General features: G+C 39.7%; 1 protein-coding gene across 6 annotated transcripts in view; it reads left to right on the top strand.

Annotated features, from left to right (window-relative positions):
• The window catches only part of TRMT9B (tRNA methyltransferase 9B (putative)), a 71347-nt gene that overhangs the window by 45675 nt on the left and 12933 nt on the right, over positions 1-12739 (top strand). For 4 of the 6 annotated variants that reach the window (XM_077848973.1, XM_077848972.1, XM_077848974.1 and 1 more), the window contains exons 5-6: positions 4931-5085; positions 11411-11584. In XM_077848973.1, coding sequence (XP_077705099.1) covers positions 4932-5085; positions 11411-11584 — 328 coding nt within the window. In that variant the 5' untranslated portion in view covers position 4931. Of the gene's footprint in view, positions 1-4930; positions 5086-11410; positions 11585-12739 lie in introns of those variants that run through there. The other 2 variants (XM_077848976.1, XM_077848975.1) reach the window with 2 other exon arrangements.

The raw sequence follows: 12739 nt of genomic DNA, 5'->3' as shown, positions 1-12739 counted from the left end.
GAAAGACTGACATGTGAGAGGGATGGCTTACAGAGGGGCAGAAGGAAACTTTGTGGGTGATGGCTATGTTCATTATCGTAATTGTCTCATGGTTCCCCACATGCATTTGTATAAAATTTATCAAATCACACACATTAAATATATGCAGTTTGTTATATGTCAATTATTCCTAAACTGTTAAAATAATTTAAAAATATTGTTGCTTTGGCTGGAGTTTCAGTTTTCACTTACTCATTAAACATGGTTATACCTATTATATTTAAGACTAGTTAGTGCTAGATACTACGGGCTAACCAAATCTGTATATTTTACATTGTTTCTTTAGAGTCCAGAATCCGGTTGCATTGCTTAAGTCATTATAGTACTCTGTAGACTCTGAAACATTTAGGGTCCTGTGACATTTACTGGATGAAGGAAATTATACTTGAGAAGTTTGGAGAAAACCAGAGACAAAAGTAGCTTCTTGGCTCACAATAATAAATTAAGTTTTAAGAAGCGGAATGCAGTACTGTCTCAGTTTTCTCCCAGTTTTGTTACATCTGTAGTAAAAAGGAAAATGTTAATATTTATGAAGGAAAAAGACTGACTCACAAAGTAACAAGGTAACTTCTAATAGAATATGATTGATAATTTTTACTTTTTTGTTACCTGTTCAACATTTCTTACATGAGCTGTTTATTTCCCCTTTTTTTGGCTTAAAATATCCACACTGTCTGCCCATCAAGAGCAGTTGCTTGGGGACTATGCTACTGTTTCCATGATTTTGCAGAGACATGCAAAACAGCACTGGAGCTACCCACTGGCTCCTAAAGCTTCTGCCCAAACACAATCTACATCTTTCTGATCATATTTAATGGACAAAATTCAGACTTTGCCTGAATGAAATTGGATGGAGAGGTGTTATCTCAGAACAGGGCAACCAAATATTGGTGACTTCTTAATGATGACCCTGTTGCTAGAAGCATTGCTGAGATCCTTCTCTTTGTTCCTCTCTCCATGGGAAAGCACATCAAGCGACTGACCTCTCTTGTTACTTTTCTATCACTTTCTCTCCTCTCTTCCATTTTGCAAGGAATACAAGCTAGATGCAGAACAAAAACCCAAGCTCTTCGTATAAGAAGTAATGCTGAATTAGAGAGGACTCCTGTGGTAGTCAGGTCAGAAACCCAACAATCATAAGTACATAAGGGGAATTGACTGACCCTGAGTTGGGTAGGATAAGAAGTATCGGGCCCCCAGGACTGTAAAAACCAAAGTCTCAGGGAGTAGAACCAGGACTTTCTGTGGGCTGTGGTTCTTTTTCTCTCTGCATTTTTCTCTCATCTGTTTACTTTGCCTGACTTCATTCTCTTCTACCTGAAGACAGGTCTTTTCCATGTGAGGGAAAGATAGTCAAGGGCAGCCTGATCTTTCTTCTTTCTACCACTGGTGATGCAAGAGACAGGCCACTGGTTCTTTATTTTTATTTTTAAAATTTTATTTTTATTTATTTTGAGAGTGTGTGTGTGTGTGTGTGTGTGTGGGAATGGGGCAGGGAGGGGCAGATGGAGAAGGAGAGAGAGAGAGAATCTTAAGCATGTTCCACACCCAGTGCAGAGTCTGACATGGGGCTCTATCTCCCAACCCTGAGATCATAACCTAAGCTGAAGTTATGAGTTGGACGCTTAACTGACTGAGCCACTCAGGTGCCCCAAAGCCACACGGAGATATCTCCAGGAGGGACTCTAATTGGCTCACCTTATATCACCTGCCCACCTTGGACCAATGATTATGTCCAGGAATATGGTACCATGATTGGCCAGGCCTTCGTCACATGCCTGTGACCTCTTGGCCTCTGTGACCAAGAGGACAAGATACAAATTATTAGAATAAGGGGGGTGGTGAACTTGGTTGGACAAATAACAACAGCTACTCTAGTCTACTTAGAATTAGATAGGCCTAGAGCAATCTTTTAAAATTATACATCCAATCGTATTACCTACCCCCCAACCCATCTACCAATTTAAAAACTATTTTCTACTTTCCATTGCACTCAAAGTAAAACCTAAATTAGTTCCTTGAATTTTCAGTGCATTACTTCATCGGACTTCTCCTTCCCTTTCAAATTATTTTGCCTTCTTTCATGACTCACCAACAAGGCTAGCTACAAGGGCCTAGAACTTGATAGCACACAGGTTAAGAAGCCTGGCTAAACCAAATCCTATCTCCCTAGCTTCACCTTGAACCCTGTGCTCTTAGTACTGATCCCACTAGCTTAATCACATTACCTAGCTCACAAAGAATTTGCCTTGATGTATAAAATTCATATGGAAAATATTGCAGGAAATTTAAATCCAGTGTTAAAAATGTCACACATTGGAGAGCCCCAACTCGACAAATCAGTTTCACGGTCAGCTATTCATTCTGCAGTCTATAACCTCAGCTGTAAAATACAATAAAAACAAAATGGGTTTACATTGTTCACACACTTTAAAATATCTCTCTCTGTATGGCACAGGCCAACCAATTTGGGAGAGGACTCAGAGGAAGGTCTCCAAGGAGTACTCTTTAGATACTACAAATTCTTAGCTTGTAGTGGGAGCCAGATTGAAGATAATCGAGTTTATGTTAATTGCCTAATGTGTGCAAGTACAAGAAAGTAAATTTATTTGTTCTAGGGTTCCTCAAAATTGCATTGCTGGATTAGATTCCTTGAGTGGAAAAAGTGTTAAATAGACTTAAGTCTACGGAGATTTTGATTAAAAAGAAAAGCACTCAGTGTTTGGGTTTTTCTGGTGTGTAGGCAGTCATAGCCAGCCATATGTTTACTTTGTAAATTCCAGTTGAGAGTGCAACATAAGCTGTTTCAGTTTGGGTGGAAGTTTTGTCAGACCTCACAAATGAATTTTGTACTCTGTTAGGAGTTTGCCAGATTTTTTTGCAGGGGCTGTGGGCAGGTCCAGGGTAATTAAGGATAGTCTACTGCTAATTTGTTTTTTTAAGAGTAAATCCTAAAAAGCTCTTCCTTGTAAGAGAAGGAATGATGGAATTAGACTATCATCATTTGGTGATAACTGTAGTATTAACTGTTTAGGGCAAGAACCACCAATGGATAGGATGCTAAAATTGGTGGATGAGCCTATGAGAAAAGATATTTATGCAGTCTCGAAGTGTATCCCTCCACAAGATATTGCTTAAATGTAAAGGGGAGTAAGAAGGGAAGGTACTTTGCAGTTACTAATTAGACGCTGCCTTGCTCAAGTGCTTCCTAATTTCCAGGGTTGAAGTGATGAGGGGATGGAGGGTGGAGAGTGGGACAGAGGCTGTCTAGAGATGCACCCTTCTCAGGTCCCTTTCTCATCTGCAAGCTTGTGACTGTAAGGCCACTCTCTTCCCACACTCACCAGAGTCACTCCTTCTTCTACCAAAGCCAGTACCCTCCTCTGCACTCAGGGTTAGGCTCCATTCTGGTTGTGTTTGTTCACTTATTGATGGTATGTTGTGTGCAAACCCCAGGGGATTCAGCATTAAATAAGCCCTTGATCTCGAGGATCTTCCAGCCAGGGCTAGAGGAAAATATCAAATAAACTATCATAGCCCTTTGGATCTGTAGAAGTATGCATGGGACACACAGGAGTACAATGGGAGGGATCAAACTAGCTGATACGCACCTGTAGGGTTCTCAAATGATCGAGGATACTTTCACATTAATTGGTAAAAGCCACATGCTGAGCCCCTGACCACTTTCCTTCACTCACATGCCTCAAGAGAATAATTAAAAGATTAAACCCAACACAGCAGAGGCCTCTAAGATTACTCTTATGTTTCTCCACTCCTTTGTGATTGCCCAGTCCTGCATGAGAGGTCAGACAAGGCTTTCTGGAAGAGGTGACATGTGTGCCAAGAATGCAAAGTTAGCCAGGTAAAATGCAGCATCTGTTCAGGGCCCTGGATGGGAGAGAATGTTGCAACTGAGAAACCATGGTTCACTGAGTAACGCAGCCAGTGCTGAGGAAGGGTGGCGACAAATGGCTTCAAGAGGTAGGTTAAGGCCAGATCAGAAAGAGCCTTGAATGCCCTATGACACCTGAACTTGACCGGGCAAGCTGTAAGATGCCTTTGAAGAAGTCCAAGACGGAAAGCAACACAAGTAGATTCATGTGTTATAAAAACAGTCGTGGCATAAGGGAAGGGATTGAGAGGGCCAAAAAGCAAATACAAACAAACCAACCTATTAACAGGCCATGGAAGTAATTCAGGCAAGAGATGAGCACCTTCTTTAAAGCAGGATCAGTATGGAAACAGAAAGGGTTGGAATCCCAGAACATTAAAAAGATAGAATAACTAGGGCTTTGTGATTGGACAGGAGTGATGAGCTACCTGTTATAAAAATTGAAAATGTACTTAGCATTAAATAGAATGATTTTATCCAGAGAGAACCATTTCGTAAGTCTTTTATATATGCTTCCAAAATGAAGAATTGATCTTGCACAAGAATTTGTGATGACTGGCTCATTTCCAAACCATTCTTTTCTGAAGATGTGCAGGTAAAAAAAACTCTACATTTACTACTCTTTGGACAGCTATGGCAGGGTTACAGTGCAGGTTTTGTTCTTTGCAGTTTATTGTTTTGGGTTTTAAGATTTTATTTATTCATGAGAGAGAGAGAGAGAGGGGGGCAGGCAGACACACAGGCAGAGGGAGAAGCAGGTTCCATGCAGGGAGCCCCGTGTGGGACCTGATCCCAGGACTCCGAGATCACGCCCTGAGCCAAAGGCAGACGCTTAACGGCCGAGCCAACCAGGTGCCCCTGTTCTTTGCAGCTTAAAAAAAAGTGTCAGGATGGTATGGCCTTGGTGGCAGTAGGTCCCAAATTTTAGGAAATCTGCATCCTCTGGCTACCTCTGGAGCAGACTCTGACCTGCATTTCTTGGGGTGGCCCCATTCCCAGGATGGACCATGAAGCCGCCCAGCTGGAGCAGCAGCATGTGCATGATGTGTATGAGAGCACCGCACCATACTTCAGCGACCTGCAGAGCAAAGCATGGCCTCGCGTCCGCCAGTTCCTCCAAGAGCAGAAGCCGGGCAGCCTCATTGCTGACATAGGTAACCCGGGGTTGTGCCATGTAGTCTGAAATATAGTCTATTGTGCTTTTCCTTTTCAGATTCAAACACCTCTGCATACATCGACCAACAAAATTGACCTGGCATTATTGAAGAAATCAGGACAGAAATGACTGAGGGTGAAATTGACTAGTTAAAAGTTAGATAACTCTTCATAGTTGCCAATCCTGTTTGGTGGCTCACATGCCTTCTACAGAAAAGCCAGAATTGTGGGATTGCTGAAGTCCTGTAACCTCTTATTAGTTTCATAGATCCTTTCCCTTAACTATTCTGGAGGTCTTTCACTGTAAGCATATCTTTAATTGGATATGATTTGCCTGGAGGGCTTTGGCTCATATCTTTCTGAATCAAGAAGTAGTAAACTACAACCCAGTAGATTTAAGACTAAGGTTCAAGACACGATGGGATTCCCACTGGAGGCATGCCCACCTAAAACTGCTTTCCAGAAACTGCATACAGACTGTGCCCAGAAGAGTCATAATTCTATAGTTACAAATTCCTTCTGATTTGACATTTGCTGTAAACATTCACTCTAAATATTAGGAAGACAAACAGACATGTGTCCAGGGCTTCTTAACATATTAGAGGTGGTATATGAACCGTGTGGAATGTGGGAAAGGAATGCATGTCAGATAGAAATGGAGAGACTTTGAGAATATCTCTATCATGTCAACTACTAAAAATTAACTGTGGTTTCAGAAGATACAGTGAGTTTGGAACTCTCACCGCCCACAGTGTCAGCAAAGTACCAGAATCTTAAAATCAGTTAGAAGAAAAAGAGGCCATTCAGTAAGTGGCTTTAGGACAACAGTATAATTACATGCTTCTTCCTCATACCTTACTCCTCAAATTCCAAATGAAGCCAAGATTGAAGTATGAGAAAATGAAATCTTTAAAGGACTAGATGACTGAGAACTAGATTATTTTTTAAAATATCCTCAGAGGCAAAAGCCCCTTCTACATGTAACACCAAGGAAAGTCAGAAATCATAAAAGATAATCCAGTTGTCATTACTCACAGTACCTATGTTAAGTTAGTAAAAATTGCCATGAACACTGACTTCGCGAATGCTGAATTACGACTCCTCGGGGAGATGCAGGATCAAGGTTCCTGTGAACCTCCAGTTACAGCATTTTTGTCAACAAATCAGTCCCTAACCTGTTTCATGAGTATGTCTGTTTGAAGACACATTATTACTATATAGGATGGATTCTTGAGCATTGAACCCAAGGCCAGCACACTGTAACTCAAGCCTGAGCAAAGTGTACTGAACACATAGATCTTGTCCATAAGGCTCGTCATAGCCATCTTCGGCTTAGGAACCCCACCCAACCCCACAGCTCACAGCCCCCACCCCAGCACTTGAGCCTTAAGCTCACCATGAAGTCACTAACAGAGCATAAAAATGCAATAAATAAATAAATAAATAAATAAATAAATAAATAAATAAAATTTAAAAAATGACAGTAAACAGACCACCTAAAGGACACTTGCTGATAGGATGAGAACCAAAACAAGGTGCTGGTCAGGGGCACCTCAGGCAATTCAGATTTTTCCAAATTTTTGCTGCCCTATAAGCAGGCTTGTTGGTGACCCATCACGCAAGTGCTGAGTACTGACTTTGGGATAACAAATTCTGTCAAGTAGGTGAACATATAAATATAGAACCTGTGAGTAAAGAGGATCAACTCTATTGATCTCTTTGACCATATAAAAGTTTAAAAGTTCTATAAGGCAAAAATCTAGAGACATATATAAATGAAGCCAAAAAAACCCCTGGAAACTAAGTAAAAATATCTGCAACTTTATATGATAGAAAACTGGAAGAAAAAAAAAAGAAAACTGGATAATTTTATTTTTTTTAATTTTTATTTATTTATGATAGTCACACATAGAGAGAGAGAGAGGCAGAGACACAGGCAGAGGGAGAAGCAGGCTCCATGCACCGGGAGCCCGACGTGGGATTCAATCCCGGGTCTCCAGGATCGCGCCCTGGGCCAAAGGCAGGCGCTAAACTGCTGCGCCACCCAGGGATCCCCGATAATTTTCTTAATCTACAGAGCATTCTTCAAAGTCAGTATGAAAGAATAGGACCAAAAATTCAAAGGAAAAATGAGGAAAGGATATAAACAATTCAAAAAAGAAGGAATACCTATTGTTTAAAAATTTTTTGATAGCTGATCTCCTTACATGGCTCAGTAGCAAAGGTACCAAAGGGTTTACAGTGAAAAATATGCCATCCCAGTCCTGCAGCACCAAGCAACCCACGCTAGAAGCAATTAGCTTATATAATCAAGATATTTAAGTATGAGCATTTCCATATGTGTACATATGGGTGGATTATCGTTTTTTGATTACACAAATGGTAACATATCACCATATGTTATACAAACTGTCATAAGTACACCTTACTTCTGTTTTCTTTACTGTATTGTAGAGAGCAACCCATATTTGTACTTACACCATATTAACAGATCCATGTTGTCTGTTCTATCTTGCTACTATAAATTATGGTGCAAATGATACTGTTTAGATGCCCCTGTGCAAATCCATAATTATATCTAGTAATATTTTTTACCCATTTCTATTTTTCAAATTTTGTGCTTTTATATATTTTTACTACTCTATAAATGAATGGAACTTTTTTTTTTAAGATTTTATTTATTTATTTATTCATAGACACAGAGAGAGAGAGAGAGGCAGAGACACAGGCAGAGGGAGAAGCAGATGTGGGAATCGATTCCGGGTCTCCAGGACCACACCCCAGACTGCAGGCGGCGCCAAACCGCTGCACCACTGGGGCTGCCCAAATGGAACTATTTTGATTACACAATGAGAGATAGGCTTTTTTTTTTAAAGATTTTATTTATTTTAGAAAGAGTGTCGAGAGAGAGAGAGAGAGAGAGAGAGAGAGAAAGCATGGAGAGAAAGAATCCCAAGAAGACTCCAAGCCTAGCATAGAGCCTGATGGGGGGCTTGATCCCACAAGCCTGAGATCATGACCTGAGCCGAAACCAAGAATCGGATGCTCACCTGACTGAGCCATCCAGGTGCCCTTAGAGATAGGTTTTAAAATAAAAGTAAAGTTAAAGAAAAAAAATGAAAGAAGCCCAAGGTAATTAGACAAAATAAAGTAGTATAATATGACTATCTCCAAAAGGAAATGTTTTTCTTTCCAGGTTTTACACTTGGCTAAAATCAATGGTTTGTTATGTTGGCTAACTTGACTGGCTATTAGATTAGCAATACATGTTTTATTACTAGTAAAACTTTGTATAGGTCATAATCATCTGGAGGTAATCGGGTTCCAGCTATACCCATACAGCAATTTCCTAGGCTGTTTTCACTGTTTAATTGGTGCAACTTTCAGTTGACAAGAATTTTATTAGCCACCTCACCCTATTCCCCAGTCCAGCTGATTTACTGAGGTGAGGGTGAAGGGTCCCTGATGGCAACTAAGAATTCAGGGCAGGTATCAGGAATTAAGTGAGTAGGAGCTATAGCCCAAGTGAAAAGAACTTTGATGGTTCAAAAACAGCAGAAATCCCAGGTCTCTGAGGAAATGCTAGGATCTGTGCGGTCATGGCAGTGCTGCTACCTAAAATGGGCTAGTCCCATAAGGACATTAGACGGGGTGTGGAGGACGTTCTGGGGTTTGAGAGCTTTATTTAGATTAGTTCAGAAAGCAGGAAAAAGACCAGAGCTCAATTCTTTTTGAGCAAGGTTACTTTCTTACCCAACATCAGAACAAGCATTTGTCCCAATAGTATTGAAAATTGCATTTGTGTATACATAATAAAAATAAACTTTTCAATAATTAAGATCCCCTTTGCCTCTTAACTGTATGTATTTATTCCCAGTCTCTGTGGTCAGATTTGATTTACCAAGTCATTCCCTGTTTACCACTCCTTCACTGAGTCAATAAAAACGTGGGCCTCCTGCTTTGTGGCGGGCACCATGCCTACAGAATAAAACATATCCTTTCATCTCTGGTTTTATGAAATGTATATAAAATGAGAAATAAATAGGTGATCTAGTCTTCTCTTTCCCATGGGAAAAGAGAATCCTCTTTGAGGTAAGAGTCTTAGAAAACAAAAACAAAAACAAAAACAAAAAACCTCTTAATTTTAAAAATGTAGTTGTGCCTACAAACTTAAGAGGAAACATTCAGATTAGTTATTTCTAGCAAACACTTGCCCACCGTGCACCAAAACATTTCATGGAATTAGGGCAAGTATCTGTTTTCTTCTTTGAGTGAGGCACAGAATGGAAAAGAGGGAATGGAATGTAAGCCCGTACTTTCTGTTAGCTCACCTCAATACTATGGAACGTTATCATTTAATGAGATTGAGTAAAGCGGCATCACTGTTGGGTACTGGAGCTTACTGCGGTGTCAAAAATGTCCTAATATACTTCTTGCACATTTAAGATCATGGGGTCACTAGGCTTAGCAATATTCCCCAATTTCCTCATTAGGATAAAATCTTCCCCTTCCTAGCATTTCAGTGTATGCAGCTGGAAAATAAATAACTGCATCATATTTGGGAGATCCACCACTATCCTTAGAAATGAATGCCATCAGAAATGAATATGGGACAAATCAAGGGTGTCATGGGCCTTGGGAGCCTTTGAGGAGATGCTGAGATTTGAAAAGGCCTAAGTGGCTTCAGTTCTGCAAGACGCCCTCTGAACACCTCCTTCTAGCTCTCATGATCCACAAACCTATTCTTTTGTTTTTTTACTTTTTAAATTCCGGTATCTTTAACAGGCAGTGCTATATTAGTTTCCAGTGTACAATGTAGTGATTCAACAGTTCTGTACATTGCTCAGTGCTCATCCCCGGAAGTGTACTCTCAATCCTCTTGACCTGTTTCACCACTTCCCACCCCCTCTGGTAATCAGCAGTCTATCCTGAACCTGCTCTTATTAGTCTAAGTTAATTCGGCCTTTCATTTTTCTAAATGTACCCCCTGAGCCAATTAAAATAAAGCAAACTGTTTTACAAGATTATTTTTCTTTCACTATGACCATCATCTTTGAAATACTCAGGACTGCAATTTTGAAATACTTTCTAAATCCTATCTTCCCTATAACTCCCCTCCAATATTGATTACTTTTTCTCATAAGCATTCTTAGAAACAGTAGCTAGGAGATCTAAAATATTTCTGAGACCCAATCATTTACATTGAAATAATCACGCTGGAAATCTTATTTTTTATTCACATACTCACCACTGTCTCAGCTGGCATCGATGAACTTTAATTATGCTTTTATTGTCTCATATAATTCTGAATGGCCTATGAAGAGGGAGTTATTAGAGCACTGTGATACATTTCAGGAGCAGCAAACTAATCATCCTTGAATAGTGGTAGTATTTTTTTTTCAGGGAGAAAACTCTAGAGCTAATGCCAGTAGGCACAATTATCATCTCTAATGATATCTGTAAATATTTCTGAAAAAGGAATTAGCTACTATGTCTGTGCAAATATAACACTAGGTGTCAGATCCTAGAAGGCTTTGTTTCAAGATGATTTCTCCTATTATTTCTTTCTTTCTTGTAGTATCAGATATGATCGATCTAGATCTTTGGGTTGTGTAAATATTGAATTATTTGGGTCTCTGCTACCCGAAAATGGATGTCAAAAATGGTCTGTTTAAGAAAAAATAATAGTTCTAAGAGTTTGCATACTGAGTCGATAGAGAGCATTTAAAACCTAGGACTGACAATAGATTGGATGGAAAGATATTGAAATTCCTTTTTATTCAAATTCAAAATATTTGACAAGCATTTATTCTTATGTGTAAATTATTTTATTTATATCCAATGAAAAATGATGGGCAGTAGTTTGTTTTACACAGCCAGCAAGTAGTAAGAATGTCTGAAGAGAGAATATGAAAATAAATGCCATCACATACAGATCTATGCATAATGAAATATGTATATGAAGGTAGCTTTTGTAAAGGACTGGGCACTGCTCCTGGGTACCACAAAGCTCTGATTCCCTGCTGTGAGCCAGCTAACAGTCTTTGGTTGAGCTAGTGTGCTAACCCCTGTGGGCATGACCTCATTAAGTGTTCAATAAATATTATTTCTTTTTCCCTATTCCTTTCCCTCTTCTATTGTAAATAAAAATATGCAAGTGCCCTCTGAAGATTTTTCTTTGGCTTTTGTGAATACCTTCATGCCATGCTGTCGTCTGTTTCAGTTCATTAATACAAAGTTATTTCTATTCCTTGTTGTAAGAAAAACTGACAGTATTCCATTTCCCAGAAAGGACAGCACGTAACACAGGTTTTTCTCTTATAGGTTGTGGGACTGGAAAGTATCTTAAAGTGAACAGCCAGGTGTATACCCTGGGCTGTGACTACTGTGGGCCATTGGTAGAGATTGCCCGGAGTAGAGGATGTGAAGTCATGGTATGTGACAACCTTAATCTCCCCTTTAGGGATCAGGGCTTCGATGCCATCATCTCCATAGGAGGTAAGGCAGCCTGGTCACACGTTTGCCCTTCACCATGAGAATAACGTTACATGGTGGAGGCCATTCTCACAACCTAACATGAATTCTTTGTAGAAATGTCTATGTGATTCATTTTATCTAATTTTTAAAAATATTTCAACTGGATGATTTGACTAATCGCAAATGTATTTACGGTAGTACACACATGATTGTGTTAACTAGTCAAATGTTCAAACTGGTATTGTAGTCTTTCTGATGATTCATTCCAATTTCTTTGACTTATGAATTAGAGAGTATTAGGGGAATTTGACTCATTAAAAATATTTCATACTTTGTTATATTGAAATGAAGCCAGATTTGTCCAACGGGAAGTAAAACTTTAGAAGTCATATTACCTTCATCAGGCCATGACTGTATCCTTTATTGGCAGAACATCATAAAACTAATGCATTGAATGTCACCTGACAGGATGTGTCATCCAATCTACCACTCACTGGTGTGCAAGGCACTGGGGGAGATGGCCCCACCTGGTCCCGGCCTGCATTGTTTTTAATGCCACTCAGCTCTCTTACTGCCGGAGATTATTCATAAGTCTAGGAAATATGTTCCTCATATTTTCCCAACAAGTGTGCCCATAAAAACACACATGCCACAAATGAAGAGAAACAACAAAACCCCATGCCTGAAATATACACAAGTAGGGCTCATTTTACTCCATGCACGTAATCCTGAAACCTACTAGTCATATTTATATGCTAGGGAAGCTTGCAGCAAGTTGTTTTGAGAAGAGGAAAATCTTTTGCAAAGCCACTTATTTGCTCCAATACACTTAAAAATTAATCAATTTGACTATGACAAGCTTTGTCAAAGTGAGGTGATCCTAAATAAAACTGACTAGATAAAAAAAAAAAAACTGATTGCCAGATAAAAATACAGAGTAAGACTGTTTGCTCTCTCCTGAAGGTAATGAGGACTTGATCTATTTGACATTAGATGGGAACTCCATCTTTGCTTAGTAAGAGGATGCAGGCCTGGATGCCACAGCCCTGAAAGTAGTTAGGCTGGCAGGAGACAGTTGCCATGGAAACTTTCTCTGTGCCAGCCTCACTTACTTGCAGTTGAAACTGTTAAGTCCATTTGGGGCATAAACAGTAAGAGGAGGGATTCTTTTTACAC

The sequence above is a fragment of the Canis aureus genome, chromosome 15 (genome assembly GCF_053574225.1).
Source record: "Canis aureus isolate CA01 chromosome 15, VMU_Caureus_v.1.0, whole genome shotgun sequence".
Classification (NCBI taxonomy): Eukaryota; Metazoa; Chordata; class Mammalia; order Carnivora; family Canidae; genus Canis; species Canis aureus.
This window is presented reverse-complemented; position numbering and strand designations above follow the sequence as displayed.